The sequence below is a fragment of the Typopeltis vanoorti genome, chromosome 9 (assembly GCF_054136105.1).
Source record: "Typopeltis vanoorti isolate ZY-2024b chromosome 9, IOZ_Tvanoo_1.0, whole genome shotgun sequence".
Taxonomy (NCBI): Eukaryota; Metazoa; Arthropoda; class Arachnida; order Uropygi; family Thelyphonidae; genus Typopeltis; species Typopeltis vanoorti.
This window is the reverse complement of record NC_143557.1, coordinates 10,652,478-10,667,485: the sequence shown is the minus strand read 5'-3', so window position 1 is coordinate 10,667,485 and position 15,008 is coordinate 10,652,478. Positions and strand designations below refer to the sequence as shown.

Below are 15,008 nucleotides of genomic sequence, written 5' to 3'. Positions count from 1 at the left end.
CATTACGAGGGTTGTTTGAAAAATTTGGTGAAAAAATAAGTTAAACACATTTTTTGGGGAAAAATCATCTTTATTTCTCAACATAGTCTCCATCGAGGTCTACACATTTGGTCCAGCGAGTTTCCAATTTTTTCATCCCATCTAAAAAGTAGGATTTGTAAAATTGTGCAAAATAGTCATTGACAGCCTTGATTACATTCTCGTTTGAAGAACGTTTTTTCCCATTGAGCCAAATTTGTTAACTTTGGGAACAAGAACAAGTCACACAGGACTACGTCCTGAGAATACAGTGGATGTGGAACCAATTCAAACCTCATTTCTTGCAATTTTGTCATTGCAACAGCCGATATGTGGGATGGTGTATTGTCTTGATGAAAGAGCGCTCTTTTGTGCTTCAGTTCTTCTTTTAACAGTCCAACAATGATGCATAATAAACTCCTGTTATTGTCTTACCCTTTTCCAAATAGTCTATCATTATAATTTCTTGGGAATCCGAAAAAAGAGTGGCCATCACATTCTCAGCTGGCAAAACGATCTTCGCTTTTTTCAGCTGTTTCACTAGGCATTGTCCTGGTGAAAGAGCCAGTTTGAACTGCTGGTTGGACTCAGGTGAATGAAAGTTTTGTCTACATTCACGAATCGACGAAAAAATCCTACAAATTGCTATTAAATATCGCCAAACACTGCATTGAAATGTCTTTTCGCATGTGTTTTGGATCAACAGTCAACAATCACAGCACCCATCATGCACATAGCTTTTTCGTGTGCAATTTTTTGTACTGGATATTATACACCCATTCAGTTGAGATGCATACAATCTCAAGCACTTTTGCTCAGCGGTCTTCGATAACGATACCATGGATTTTGTCAATCATTTCCTTCATAGTGACCTCAGTCAGGCGTCCGGAGCACGCATCATGTTCGATGGACCTGCAAACCACGTTTAAACTTATTTATTCAAAAATAAATTGTCTTTAATGTTGGTGCAGAGTCCCCATGAACTGCATCTAACTCGGCTTTGATCTGCGTGGCCGTCCACTTCTTCAAATAAAAGTGTTTTATCACTGCATGAAAGTTGTTTTTCTCCATTTTTATGAAAAATGCGAACACGGTCATTTTTAATGTTTGCTAAAATTTTGCCAGGGGTCGTGAAAAAGATATGTGCTGACACTGGTATGAATGAAGGAATTGTGTCGCTGTCTATTAGAAATTTACCAAACTTTTGAAAAACAACCCTCATATATGGATCATTGCATTTCAGTTGTTTTTATGAACACCAAATCATGTTAAATTGCATTACTCAGTTTTTGATTGTGATGTAAATATTCGCTTTGTCTTAAAATCCTGTCATATTTCTTATGAGCCTTAAATGTCATGAACTGTCGACTGCCTTAATTAACAGCTGCCGCCATTAGTTACATTCTACTATATCTTATTTGCTAACACTCAGTAGTCTAACAAATTTGTTTTTTGACCTGCATATCTAGTGTGACATTATAAACTGAAGACAAAGCAGACATTGTTCTTATTCCATGCTTACTTTAACATTTACATCAGTTGTGGATTCAACTTAATCTCTTAATCTAAGATAGACACTCAACTTTTCATTACTCAATCATATGCAGGTTCAAATTTTTAGGGGATAGTGCATTGACAAAATGCACTATCCCCTAATCAGTTCAATGTGTTGTTCGCAAGCCATTTAATTAAATCAAGAATTCTTATTACACTGTTCGAACCACATTAGCATATTTATGCAATTGAATCTCAACTCCTAGTTACGTATAGATGTTTCTAAATTAGTTTTAGTTCTCCTACATTTTTACTCTTAAAGGCTAAATACAACTTGGTACATCTTACTGGTCATTCTTATACAATTTCAATGTAAAGCACCTCTTGAGTCAGCCTAACTCAGTATTAACTTACTCTATCTCACAGTACTCTTCTTACCCTTATAATATTAGCCTACACAATCTTGTCATAATTATTTACGTCATCACAACTGACCGTGAACAGAGAGAGCACTTGACGTGAATTGTGTGGAATTATTATATATCAAGTACTTAACTAAATACTATAAAGATTGCAACTCATTGTGAGTTGCAATCTTTACAGTATTCTCATTCAGCTCTGTCCATTACTCATTACTCCACACTATAGTGCTCACTTCTTTCTTTGTTTCTTTCTGCTGGCTCGTTTTTGATCTCCCCCTGAACTTCTCTTTTGTCTAGGTCGTCGACAATTCTGCATCCTCTTGAACCCTTAAATCAGTGATGTGGCAGCAACAATTACATGACATACGAACTTGATAAATTATTTATCATGTGAGATTTTACAGTGAGACTCTTTAATATCAAAAATTTATATCCAGTGATATTTCAGCAGGGACTCTTTGCCTCATCTTTTGTTTAAAATTGCGATGGATGATTTTTGTAGGTTGCAGATTACTATAATATATATATATAGTTATCTGTCTGTAATAGGTACTAATGACTTAACTGGCAATAACTTCAGTATGAGTGAGGACATAAAAGGGTTGTTGGAAGATGCGAGAGTGAAGAGTGAGAAAGTGAAAATAGTTAGCATTTTACCTTGCTATGATAAAAATGAATTAAGAAGAAGGGCTATGATGGCAAACAATTCGATGCGCAGGCTGTGTAGAAGGAATGGATTCGGGTTTTTGGATGTGTGGAGTGAGTTTGAGGGAGGATTGGATTTGTATAAGTGGGACGACCCCTACCTGTGTTTGGTATCAGGAGTCTAGAAAAACTAATAACTGGTATGAGACCTAACACAAGAGAGCCATGGAAACTAAATTATAATGGGGATAATGGTATGAATGTGAGTGTAAGAGCGACAATGTTATATAACTATGTTAATGACGGGAATGTACTTTGTCATGGAAATGTTGGCAAGAAGAGAACAATTTCAGCTTTGTTCATCTGGTTCGGACTTATCAAACATCTGCAAAGATGTCTACATGTGTAAGTTATCGAGTGTAAAGGATACAGTATTTTTAGGAAGGATAGAGAGGAGGGGGGGGGCATGCTGCTAATGATATCGGATGACTTGAATCCAGTTAGAATTCAGACCTATGATTGTACTACTGCTACTAACAACAGAAGGAACTGGAGGGCAAAGAGTGTTAGATTTGATTATAGTGTCAGAGGATGTTTCAGTTAAAGACTTCATGATCACAGTTCTGCTAGTGATCATGCGGTACTCAATTGGGAAGAGTTTATGAATGTTCCACGCAGAAAAGGTTACATGCTTAACTACAAAGCAGGAAATTATGATCAACTGAGGAGTATACCGATTTCAGTGGAATAGGATCGGTTTCTGGATGAAAAGATTATCGACAGTGCATGGGAAGCGTTTAAACAATACTTGAATGATGCGATATCAGAATGTGTCCCAAGAGTTCGAAGAATAAATAGGATAGGAGTCAAATGATCCATAATCTTATTAAGCAAGAGATTCGTAAGAAAAGGATGATGTGGAACATATATACTGTGTGCATGAGGATGACATCCATTATGAACATTATAAGCAGCAAGCTAGAATAGTTACAACTGTTGTATAGAAAGCAAAGTCTGAGTATGAAAAGAAACTGGCTCTCCGTGCTAAAGACAACCCACAAGAATTCTATCGATATGCTGCAAGTAAAAGAAAGAACGAATATAAAAGAATAACTTCTAAATCCAGATGGCGTGAGGGTTACAGATGCAGAGGAGGTTGTTCAACTAATGAGTGCCGAATTTGTTAAACGCTATTAACCTGGTGTATGCAACATTGAGCTCACTGTTACCTCTTCACTAGATGAAGAAATGTAGGTGTATGATGACGAGGTATTAGAGCTGCTGCACAAATTGAATAAGAATTCAGCAATAGAGACTGATGGGATATCAGCACGTGTGCTAAAAGAGTGTTCAGTTGAACTGGTCATGTCTTTGACAAGGCTGTTTCATATGAGTCTCAGAACAGGGAAGATTCATCAGGAATGGAAGGAATGTATGGTAATTCCATTGCAGAAGGGCTGTGCAAAGACCAGTGTATCCAACAATCAACTAATTAGTATCTCAAGAGTAGTGGTGAAGATTTTGAAAAAAATTGGTTAGGGCTCACATTCAGAAATGAGTTGACAGTGAATCTCTACTTTGTAATGAACAACATGAGTTTACTAATGGAAGGTCATGTTTTAGCAGCTTGCTCACATTTGATAACAATGTTATCATTGAACTAGACAACGGGAAAGGATCCACCATGATACTTTTGGATTTTGCTAAGGCTTTTGACAGAATACAGCACGATAGATGGTTTCATAAATTGAAGAAAATGGGTTTGGGTTATGGAATATTAGTATGGATAAGAGGATGACTGACTGACAGATATCAAAAAGTGGTATACAGGGGATGTGAGTCTGCAAGATTTAAGGTAACAAGTGGTGTACCACAAGGATCAGTGCTTGGTCCACTGTTATTCAATCTGTACATTAATGATATTGGGAAGGGTTTTGACAAGTGACATACAGCTATTTGCTGGTGATGCAAAGATATGTAGGGTAATCAGGAATGCTGCTGATATACAGCACTTCCAGAATGATTTGAATAGGCTGGAATTTTGGGCATGGTTAAATGAGTGTCAGTAAATGTAAAGTCATTCACTTTGGCATGATTAAATATCCAATGTCATATTATGTTGGTGGGATTATGCTAGAAGAAACCGATGAGGCTAGGGATTTTGGGGTGTTAGTAGATAGGAAGTTGAAGTTTTTTAGTGGTCATGTGGCAAAGATTGCAAACACAACTCAAAAGATAATAGACATACTGAAACAAACGTTCACATGTAAAGGTAAGAATGTGATTTTGCTTCTTTACAAGGCCTTGATAAGATCTCACTTGTACTATTGTGCATGGTCTCCTGGTTTATGTTGTGATTATGTTATATTGGAGAGAGTATAAAGCTGTTAAAATTGATATCTGGATTGTGGAATACTGATTATGAAGACAGAGTGAGAATTTGTAGGCTGCAAACAAGAGAAAAGAGGTATGATATGATTGAGACTTACTAACTTCTGAAAGGGTCATACGGGATTTCAATTATTGGAATTTTTCAATTTATGGAGGATGGGGAAATCACAAGAGGGTATCGTTGGAAGCTGAGAATGAAGGCCACTATGAATGGGGTGAAGACTAGATTTTTCTCAGAGGGTGGTGTGTGAGTAGAATGGATTGCCATTGGATGTTGTTGAGTGCAACAGTGTGAATGAATTCAAGAATAAGTATGATAGCTGGTGTGTAGTATATGTCCTCCGTCGAAGTCTTTGACTGCCAGGAGGGCTCTCTTAATAATAATAATATCCAGTGCTTACTGTAGATATGGTGAAAATATATGAAGGATTGATTTAAAATTTATGCTCATTTTGAACATTTTCAACTGCATTCCCCTCCCTCCCTTCTCTCCTGGAACTGAATTACATCGTCTGTCTAAATTGCTACTGGTTTGAAAGTGTTCACAAACACTTTCAAACCAGTAGCTAATATTCAAAATCTATTACTTCTTTTCATTGTTTTGACAGAAGAAATAAGGTAATAATGTTGTTGTTGAAATAAGAAATAATGTTGTTGTATCTGTCAAAGCAGGTACCTCTAATTCAGGACTATTTCTTTGCAATCTAAAATCAGCTGTCTGTCTGCTGAAGTCATTCCAACTTTTAGAATTACTGTACTCTATTTTCACCTTGTAAAATTGTTTGACATGCATGCCACACAAAAGGAAGTTCAGTAATTCTAGTTTTTAAAATCACCACATAAAATGTTTATATTTATGGCACAAAAAATAAAATTCAGTAGTGGTATTTTTTTTTTTCTTAAAAAAAATTAGTAATATGTAGAATTTTTTATTACTACTTTTGCCTCTAGTTGCTATTTATGAAATAATCTGTCCTAGAATTACTCCATAATCCTTTCAGCTGAAGGTAAAGGCTAAAGGCTTAAATTACTCCCACTGCTATTGAGAAAGACAGGAGAGAAAACACTCAGAATTCACACTAAAGTGCCTCAAGCTATAGTGAAGAATACATCAGCAATGTCTTGTTTTGTTTTCAGTTGTTGATTAGCAGACATCCTCAACATAAATACCAATATATCTCTTACGTGTTTATACAGTATTTATGCTAAACTAATTTCTTAATTTATAATAATCACTTTCACTTTTATTTTCAAAAAATTGTAAATTACTTGATGCAGTCATCTTGAGAAAAAAAAAAAAAAAGGATTTCAATTCTTTAAAAAAAAAAAAAAAAAAAAAAAAGTGCATTACATCATCATCATCATCAAGCATATCAAGGATTTAGGCCTAGTGTGGCATCTTCCGGCCTTAGAAGTCATCGTTTAAGAGGACGTCCTGGTTTTCTTTTTCCTAATGGCTTGTTTTGGTAATCTTTCTATTTTCATTCTTTGAATGTGTTCCATCCATTTATGTTTATATTTTTTAATTTTTTCTATTACTGGTTCTTGGTTTAATTCTTTCATAATTTCTTCGTTTGTTTTGTGATCAAATAGAGTATACTTTGCAGTTTTTCTCATGAACTTCATTTCTGCTGTTATTAATTTTTGTTTTATTGTCCAGATTTCACTTCCATACAATAAGACTGGTAAGGCTAATGTATTGTATACTTAGTCTGGTTTGTTTTTGAACTATGTTTGGTTTAAATATAGAGTTAATTACACCTGTTATTTTTAAATATTTTGCAATTTTTATGTTTATATCTTTTTTATTTTCATATGTGATCATATATCCTAGGTAGTTAAATTAATTCACCTGTTCTAAAATCTTGTTATCTATTATTATTTTAGTTCTTACCAGATCTTGTCCTTTAAAGGCCATAGTTTTTGATTTTTCTGTTGATATTATCACACCATAATCTTTGGCTATCTATTTAGATCTAAAATAGCTTTCTGTAAGTTATCTTCAGAATTTTTAATTATTATTTGGTCATCGGCAAAAAGGAGAGTGTTTAAGTTCACAGTAGGAGAAAGTTTAATACCTTAATGGAAATTTTTATTCCATTTTATTATTATTTCATTTAGGTAAATATTAAAAAGAGTTGCTGAGAGGGGACATCCCTGTCGGACCCCTTGGTTTATCTCTCTTGTATATGATAGCTCATGATTTAATCTTATTTGTATTTGATTATTTTCATATATACTTATGATAGCTTTTAGGATATTATTTGGCATTTGTCTTTCTTTTAATATGTTTCTTTTAACTTTGTTAAATGCTTTTTCAAAGTCAATAAATGCAATATGTGTTTCTAAATTGTATTCTCTTCTTTTCTCTCTTATTAATTTTAGGCAAAAGGCAGGGTCTATACATGATCGTCCTTTTCTAAATCCATTGTTTACTTCTAAAATAAAGGTTTCGTAATATTTCATTAGTTTGCTATTTAAACTTCTGCTATATGTTTTGTAACAGGAATTTAGTATGCTTATACCTTTATAGTTTTTAGGGTCATATCTACTACCTTTTTTAAAGATAGGAATCACAATTGCTTTTTTCCATTCTATTGGGGGGGGATTACCAGTTGAATAAATTTTATTTAAAAATAATAGGATTCTTTCTTTGAATCTTGTTCCTGCATATTTATATAGTTCTGAACCTAGCTTATCTTCTCCAGGTGATTTTCTGCTGATTTCTAATTCTTCTTTAGTTATTTCCTTTTGATTTTCATTAAATGTTTGCCAGTTTCCTTTTTTTAAATATTTATCTGTCCACAATTCTGTGTAGAAATTTAGAAATTCTTCTAATTTCAATTCGGTGTTTCAAAATCTTATAAACATTGGGTCTTATTTTATTTAAATCATGTTCTAAATTAGAAACAAATTTGTTCCATGATTCTCTGTCTTTTTCTGACTTCTCTTTTAGCTATGGCTCTTATTCTTTTATGTTCTATTTCATCTTCTAATCTTTTACTGCTTAACCATTTATGATAGGCTTCTTTTTTCATTTTGATTATTTCTCTGGTTGTATCATTCCATATCTTCAGTTTTTTCCTTTTATTGAATTTTTTGGTCTTTCCTAAGCTTTCATTTGCTGCTGCATTTAGTATCGTTTTTATATTAAGACTTTCTATTTCTTCATTTTGTTTTATTTTATCTAGATATTGGTTAATTCTTTGTTCATATAGCCATTATATATTTATGTCATTTAATAGTCTAGTTTTATAAACAAATGTTTTAAATTTTCTTTCTGTTCTTGTTACTTGTAGCCATTTAGGTGGTAATCTTAATTTTATTTTCAACAGGTGTGTAATATGCATTACATACTTGTTTAATTTTGTTTGGGGAGGGGGGGGGGGAGGTTGACCTATTAAACCTGCAGATATTTCAGAAAATTTATTTTCGAAATCATTCGCAAGAGAATTGGTACAAACGCAAATCACTGGGGCGCATTCTCATACATTTTAGTGTAAAATAGTAGTAAAAGTGTAGCTACTTTAATGCCACATGGCTAAACTAGAAGAAAATGTCTTTGTAAAATGTTCAATGATATCTTCTTTGTACTACAAGAAAAAAAAAAAAAAACATAATTATAGTAAGATGAAAAATATATAGTATTTTTCTTTTTCATTGGGTGAATTTAACGATATTCTTTCTTTATCTTTTGAAAAGAAAGTGCACATGATTATTTTCTTGCTATTGTTGCCAACAGAACATCTGATAAAATTAAGAGTGACATTTTACCATTTTTCTCCAACATGAGAAAACGAAATAAGGCAATAATATTGTTGAATCTGTTGAACTTAATTGTAGCAGAGTTGCAACCTTTATTGTGACCTCTTGCTCGTGACCTGTGGTGGCCACCAGGTCTGACACCTGCAATTCCCTCCATTCGGTGAAGAATTCTTAATATTGGTGTAAATTGTTTGGCTAGTGATCTGATTAAAACCGAAATCAAATTGATTTTTATGTGACTCCCATCCATGAAAGGTTGTAAACCTGTAATACATTAGTACCTTTTATCTCAGATAAAATCTTTACAAAGTAAAAGTCTTTCCACCCAAAAAATCTACTCCATACATTCTTATAACCAAACTCTTACACAACTTCCAGGGATGATTTTAAAATTACAATTTTTTTTTGTAGGTTGCACATTACTATAATGTTCAGTGCTTTAACACTGTAGATATGGTGAAAATATATGAAGGATTGATTCAAAATTTATGCTGATTTTCAATTCTAGTTTTCTGTCATATCCTCTCTTTTCCACCTATCCTCTAAACTTTGCAACCTCTATAATTTCAGTCTATCCTCATAGGGAGCATTTCATAGACTTTTGAAAGTTTATTTTTCACTTGGTTAGAGTATAATAAATTTAGTTTAATCCTTTATCCAAGTGTGAGAAAACAAAGTTTGCGCCTGAAAGTATCTTCAGGACTGGGGTAAGGTGGTACAACACCAAGGCAACTTGTTGCAAAGGTGGAGCAAGCTACCAACACTCCTGTCTCAGTATCTCCTATAATGCAAAACACATCTCCTTGCGGATGTCTAATGTTATGCATTAAGGGAAGGGCCTAACATTAGACATATCTGCAAGGAGATGTATTTTGCATTATAGGAGATACTGAGACAGGAGAGTTGGTAGCTTGCTCCACCTTTGCAATGAGTTGCCCTGGTGTTGTACCACCTTACTCCAGTCCTGAAGATACTTTCAGGCGCAAACTTTGTTTACTCACACTTGGATAAAGGATTAAACTAAATTTATTATACTCTAACCAAGTGAAAAATAAACTTTCAACATCTTTCTCTAAATTCAGAGTAATTTATTAAAAAAGGGTGGCACACCAATTGGCAACTCCTATAGGTAGAGATGACCTGCTAATGCTTCTGCCTGGTATCTCAACTTGGACCTGGCTCCCACTGAAGAGACCTCAATAAAGGTCGAAACTAGTCTGGGTTGTGGCCCCTTTCCTTAATGCATAACATTAGACATATCTGCAAGGAGATGTGTTTTGCATTATAGGAGATACTGAGACAGGAGTGTTGGTACCTTGCTCCACCTTTGCAACGAGCTGCCCTGGTGTTGTACCACCTTACCCCAGTCCTGAAGATACTTTCAGGCGCAAACTTTGTTTGCTCACACTTGGATAAAGGATTAAACTAAATTTATTATATTTCATAGACTTGTTATCCAGCTTGGTTACTCGTCCCTGGATCCTCTCTATCACTACCTGATCCTCAAGAAACCCAAGTTACCAAATCTGTAAACATCAACCAATTCACCTCGTGAGTAAAAGTCTTAGTTACGGCCTCAACCGGGTCGATGTGTTGAGGTGAGGCTATGGAGCTGGCTGGTATCTGCAGCTGATGATTTTTTATAAAATCGCTGATTGTGGATCTAGTCTGGCTTCAGTTGATTTGATTTTGCAGAAGAAAGTTTCATCAATAGCAGCGGCACTGCTCCAAGTTTTCAGTGCATTTTTGTAAGTTCAGGAACATTTTACTGGAGGGAGGTACAGTGAGCAGAAGAAAAGCTAGTTAAAATTCATGAGAAGTTTATATACCAATTGATTGATTTTTATGTGGTGAGCATGTGATCATTGGCAACAAACATCGCATAGAGAAAAAAAAATCTGCTAATGCTTTTTTATTCCTGTAATAAAGGCGGGGCCGTTTTAGCCCTATCTAACTTTGGAGACTGAATTGACGTTCAATCTCCACTGGTACCCAATCAGTGATAGCTGGCCCAAGACTCTTACTAATTAAGTGGCACGCAGTGAAGAGAATGGCTCAACAAGTGCCGCCATCTCGTGGTCCCTGACCCTAACACAATATATTTAATGTCTGAAATAGCGTGGGTTCTATGGTCGATTTTCTAGAGTTTACAGGACAAAAAAAAAACCAAAGTTTCCTGGAGAATAAACCCGCTTGCCCATGCCAGAGATCGACTAACTCAGGAACCGGTCGAAAAAAGGCTTAGAAAATTTTACTCTAGTCGCAAACTAGACTTGAAATCAAGTCTTCTTTCATGCAGCCAAGCGCCGTGGTGTGCAAATGCCACAGGTCCTTTTTTAAAAAGGTCTTTTTACTTTGGTGTCTGTGATATAGTCTACAGCTGTGTTAGCTATGTCTGGAAGACACTGTTTTCATTGGGCTTTGTTTCTGCCATCTTTGCTTATGCAACATATACCTAGCCCCAGGGATATGTTGCATCTTTTTTAAAAAAATTTGGTTAACCTTTTTATCAAAATACATCTCTTGGTATGTACAACTGACTGTTAGGATCACATATGGTTGATGGCACAATCACTTTCAATCCATGTGCTTTTAACTCTGTTCATTGAAAGTTTATATTCAAATAGTTCAAACCTTGTGGTTGAAACTCCTCTAAATTTTGAATCATTTGTATCTGAAATTGTAACATGCCTCATTGATTGTTTCACCAGTCATGTGCATCTATACAGTTGGGTAGAAGTTGATTTTATAAGTCTCCCAAATCTAAGATCAACCTCCTACACAATTCTAATACTTTTTTACAACATTAAAGAGTGCTAAATTGCTACTCTGTCCATTACAATTTGAATTGTTTCACTTGCTCATTGTCACATGTAGACTGTAACATGTTTTGTCTGAAGATTCTAGTTTGAAAACTAGTGAAATGTAAACCAGTTAATAAACATCTTTTTATAATTTAGTTTGTTTCATGTTGTAATACCGTTAAAATATGTTATGAATAACATCCAACGTCTAACCTTATTGATGCACCCAGTTTCCTGGATTTAAAAATTACCTTCAAATGACTTATTTTCACCACCATGTACAAACACACGCACACACTGCACTATAGTCTTCTAGGCTTAATCTGTCAGAATAACTGGTGGCAAAATTATGCATCAGCTAGATAGAAAGTCTTCTAATGTATAACTACTTGACTACAGTACCTTTAAAATGCCATGGGTCTCATTAAATACCCTTAAAGGATATGTCTGCAATATATAATTGGAAAGGAAGTAAATTCCAGAGGTCCTGCTCTGTATGCCCAATGTAACTTGAGCCACTACATGCATCCGATATGTAAGGTGGAATCATCTTCTACCAGAAGGTCTAGTTTTGTCACATTTCTTTGATAAAAACATAAAAACTAGTTTTATGTGCTAGAGTTCCCAGAGCTTTGTGAAAACAAGCCACCCCAGTGAACAGGTTGTTTTAGGTTTAGTAGGAGAGGATATACAGTGTCCACTCAAAATATTATCACCACCACCCTAATAATTCATAGCCTCCCACCCATCCTTTGTACCATGTTGTTAGAATTGCTTCCCATATGCCTGCAGGTGTTTCAGATAGAAGATTCAAACTCTGGTATATCAATCCACATAATCAAGATGTTCTGTAGGATTCAGGTTCAGCAGACCACTCTCTCAAACATTAATGTGGTAGGATGCATTATCTTATTTTGGAACACATCTATTCCATCTGGAAATATCATTGTGTGGGGGTTCACTGTTTTCAGTCACATTTGCTAGGTACTTCATAGCATTCATGTCACAGTCTATGGATATCAGGGTTCTAAGGAAAAAATTCCCATTTTCCTTGACAGAAAATCCTCACCCCATACCGTAACATGACTCCTCTCTCTGTATAGCTTTTTGCCTAAAACTCAACCTGTCATCCATACAACATAGCTGGAAATATCGTTCATCCCAAAAGGTAACTGTTTTTCTGTCCTCACTAGTTCAGTGTTATCTCGCAGGTGCATACCGTAAATGTATTAATTGATAAATTGGCCTATGCATGGATACCTTGATTGATCACCTGTATCAGAGCCATTTCGAAATTATGTTGGATCATTCATACCTAGTGAATTCCATATCAGGCATAACTTTTTTCTTGTTTATGGACTTGAATAAGGCAGGATAACCTGCATTCACTACAAGTACCAGTGAAGCATGGGTGCCCACTGTTGGCTTGGTGGTAGCTATTCTGTCTGGTATCCTTCCACCCTTGGAATACCTTAACTATAGCATTCCACAGATAGCCTACAATATTGGTGGTTTCATCGATACTGCCACTCTTCAACCAGTGTCTTACAATCTTGCTTTTTTTTTTTTCTTTGTTTGTTTGAAATCTATCAGATTATGTCCCTTGCCCATGTCACATTCCTCTGATATCCTATATACTGACTTTCACTATGATATGAATGCTGCCTAGTGAAGTTGTCATAATATTTTGACTGTATTGTGCATGTTGTTCATCCCATGAGTTCCTTAAATTGGTAATGATATTCATAAACTTGGTAGTTTGACTATTCCTCATTTGAATTACATGCAATCTATTATTTTTTTTTTACTTATATCTTGTAGTCTACCTATTTTAAGCTGAAGTATCTTCTATTTGGAATTTTTTGAACAGAAAGAAAAAAAATGGTACAATCGTTTTTTATCTGTTTACCAGTCTCAACTACCCAGATAAAAATTGATTGGCTTTTTTTTTCCCCAATAATATAAATATTGGTGTTGGTTAAATAATCTTAACCACGTGATCATTTGTTATTTTATTACAACAGCATGAATTTAATGCATATACTTTTATGTATGTACTTTTATGCATATACATTTAATGCATATACAATGTATATAATGCATATACAATTGCTTTCTTACAAGTAGAGCATAAGTGCAGATATATTTCTTGCTCATCACTGAATTTGTTTTTTGTTCTCAGTTGTTAATGTTTTCTTGGTATATCTTTTCATAGTATAAATTTGCCATAATTGTAATGGGAAGGCCACAGTATATAAATGAAGAAACTGAATATCAGGTGAATCTCCAAGATTTTTTACCTCATCCTCAACAAGGTAAGTTGGAAAATATACTTCTCTTTTCCACAGAGTTATTTAATATCTAATATTATTTCACTATTATAGTTCTATGATTATAAGGGATTATAGCTTCAGTCCTTGTACTTCTTCCACCAGTATACTGTCATGCAAAGGTGATTGCCATAATTGAGATTATGATTAAATAATAAAGTAACACGTAAAAACCACAGTGAAATCTTTAATTAGTAAAAAGACAGATATTTCGTACTAAAAATAATAGTACATCTTTAGTGTCTGTAACAGTAATAGGAATGGAATACAGGCAAACGTTCAGTGGATCACCCATTAAAATACAACTGTTACCGTGTGCTAGGAAATAATAGAAATAACAAATTTAATCTATTAAGATAAATAGTTTTTTACATAAGATAAAAGTCTCCCAGATCTTTGAGAGAGACATACAGTCATTTCTATTTAAATTCAGTCAGTGTAAGATAGTTTCACAACTTTCTTTGAATAAGCGTTCATATTTAAATCTGCATCTATGGAGAAGAACTGCTTTATCCCAATGGACACTATGAGTAGAGTCAATACTGTGCTGTGCCAGACCAGACTTCAGAGGTTTGTTATAATCAATATAATATTGATGTTCTTTTTCCCAAAGAACGGCCAGTCTGTCCAAATTAAGAGACATCGCATTCGCAAGGTATTTGGTAAATGCCAGCTAAAGATAGAGAAGACAGTTTATCCTTTGTGGAAGGTAATAAAGAAGAAATTTTGTTGATAGGAATATTATGTTGGAATCAGTTGATACTTTTTCAGAATTCTACCTATAGGTTCTGAGATTCCTGGAATGTACGGAATAAGAACTCTGCAGATTGTTGAAGAAACTGTAGGTGTTGGAACATAAGAGTCAAGTATCTGTTGGATTTGATTGGAATTGTAATCATTTGATTCCATTAACTTTTTAATGATGGAAAGTTCTTGTTGTAAGATTATTGGGGAAGAGCAAACTTTATTTGCTCTATGAATTAGAGATTTAAGAATGCCAAATTTTTGAGACGTGGTGCATAGACTTTTTGTGAATGTATCTGCCAGTAAAAGTGGGTTTTCGAAAGACGCTTGTAGATAAGGTACCAGAAGACGTTCTAGTAAGAAGGATGTCCAAAAATGGTAAAGTACCAGAGTTT

General features: G+C 34.6%; 1 protein-coding gene across 1 annotated transcript in view; it reads left to right on the top strand.

The window, feature by feature from the left end:
• Usp7 (Ubiquitin-specific protease 7) overlaps positions 1–15,008 on the top strand; it is a 747,694-nt gene that overhangs the window by 706,529 nt on the left and 26,157 nt on the right. The window contains exon 31 of the mRNA XM_090397965.1: positions 13,755–13,854. Within this exon, the coding sequence (XP_090254091.1) occupies positions 13,755–13,854 (100 nt within the window). The remainder of the gene's footprint in view (positions 1–13,754; positions 13,855–15,008) is intronic.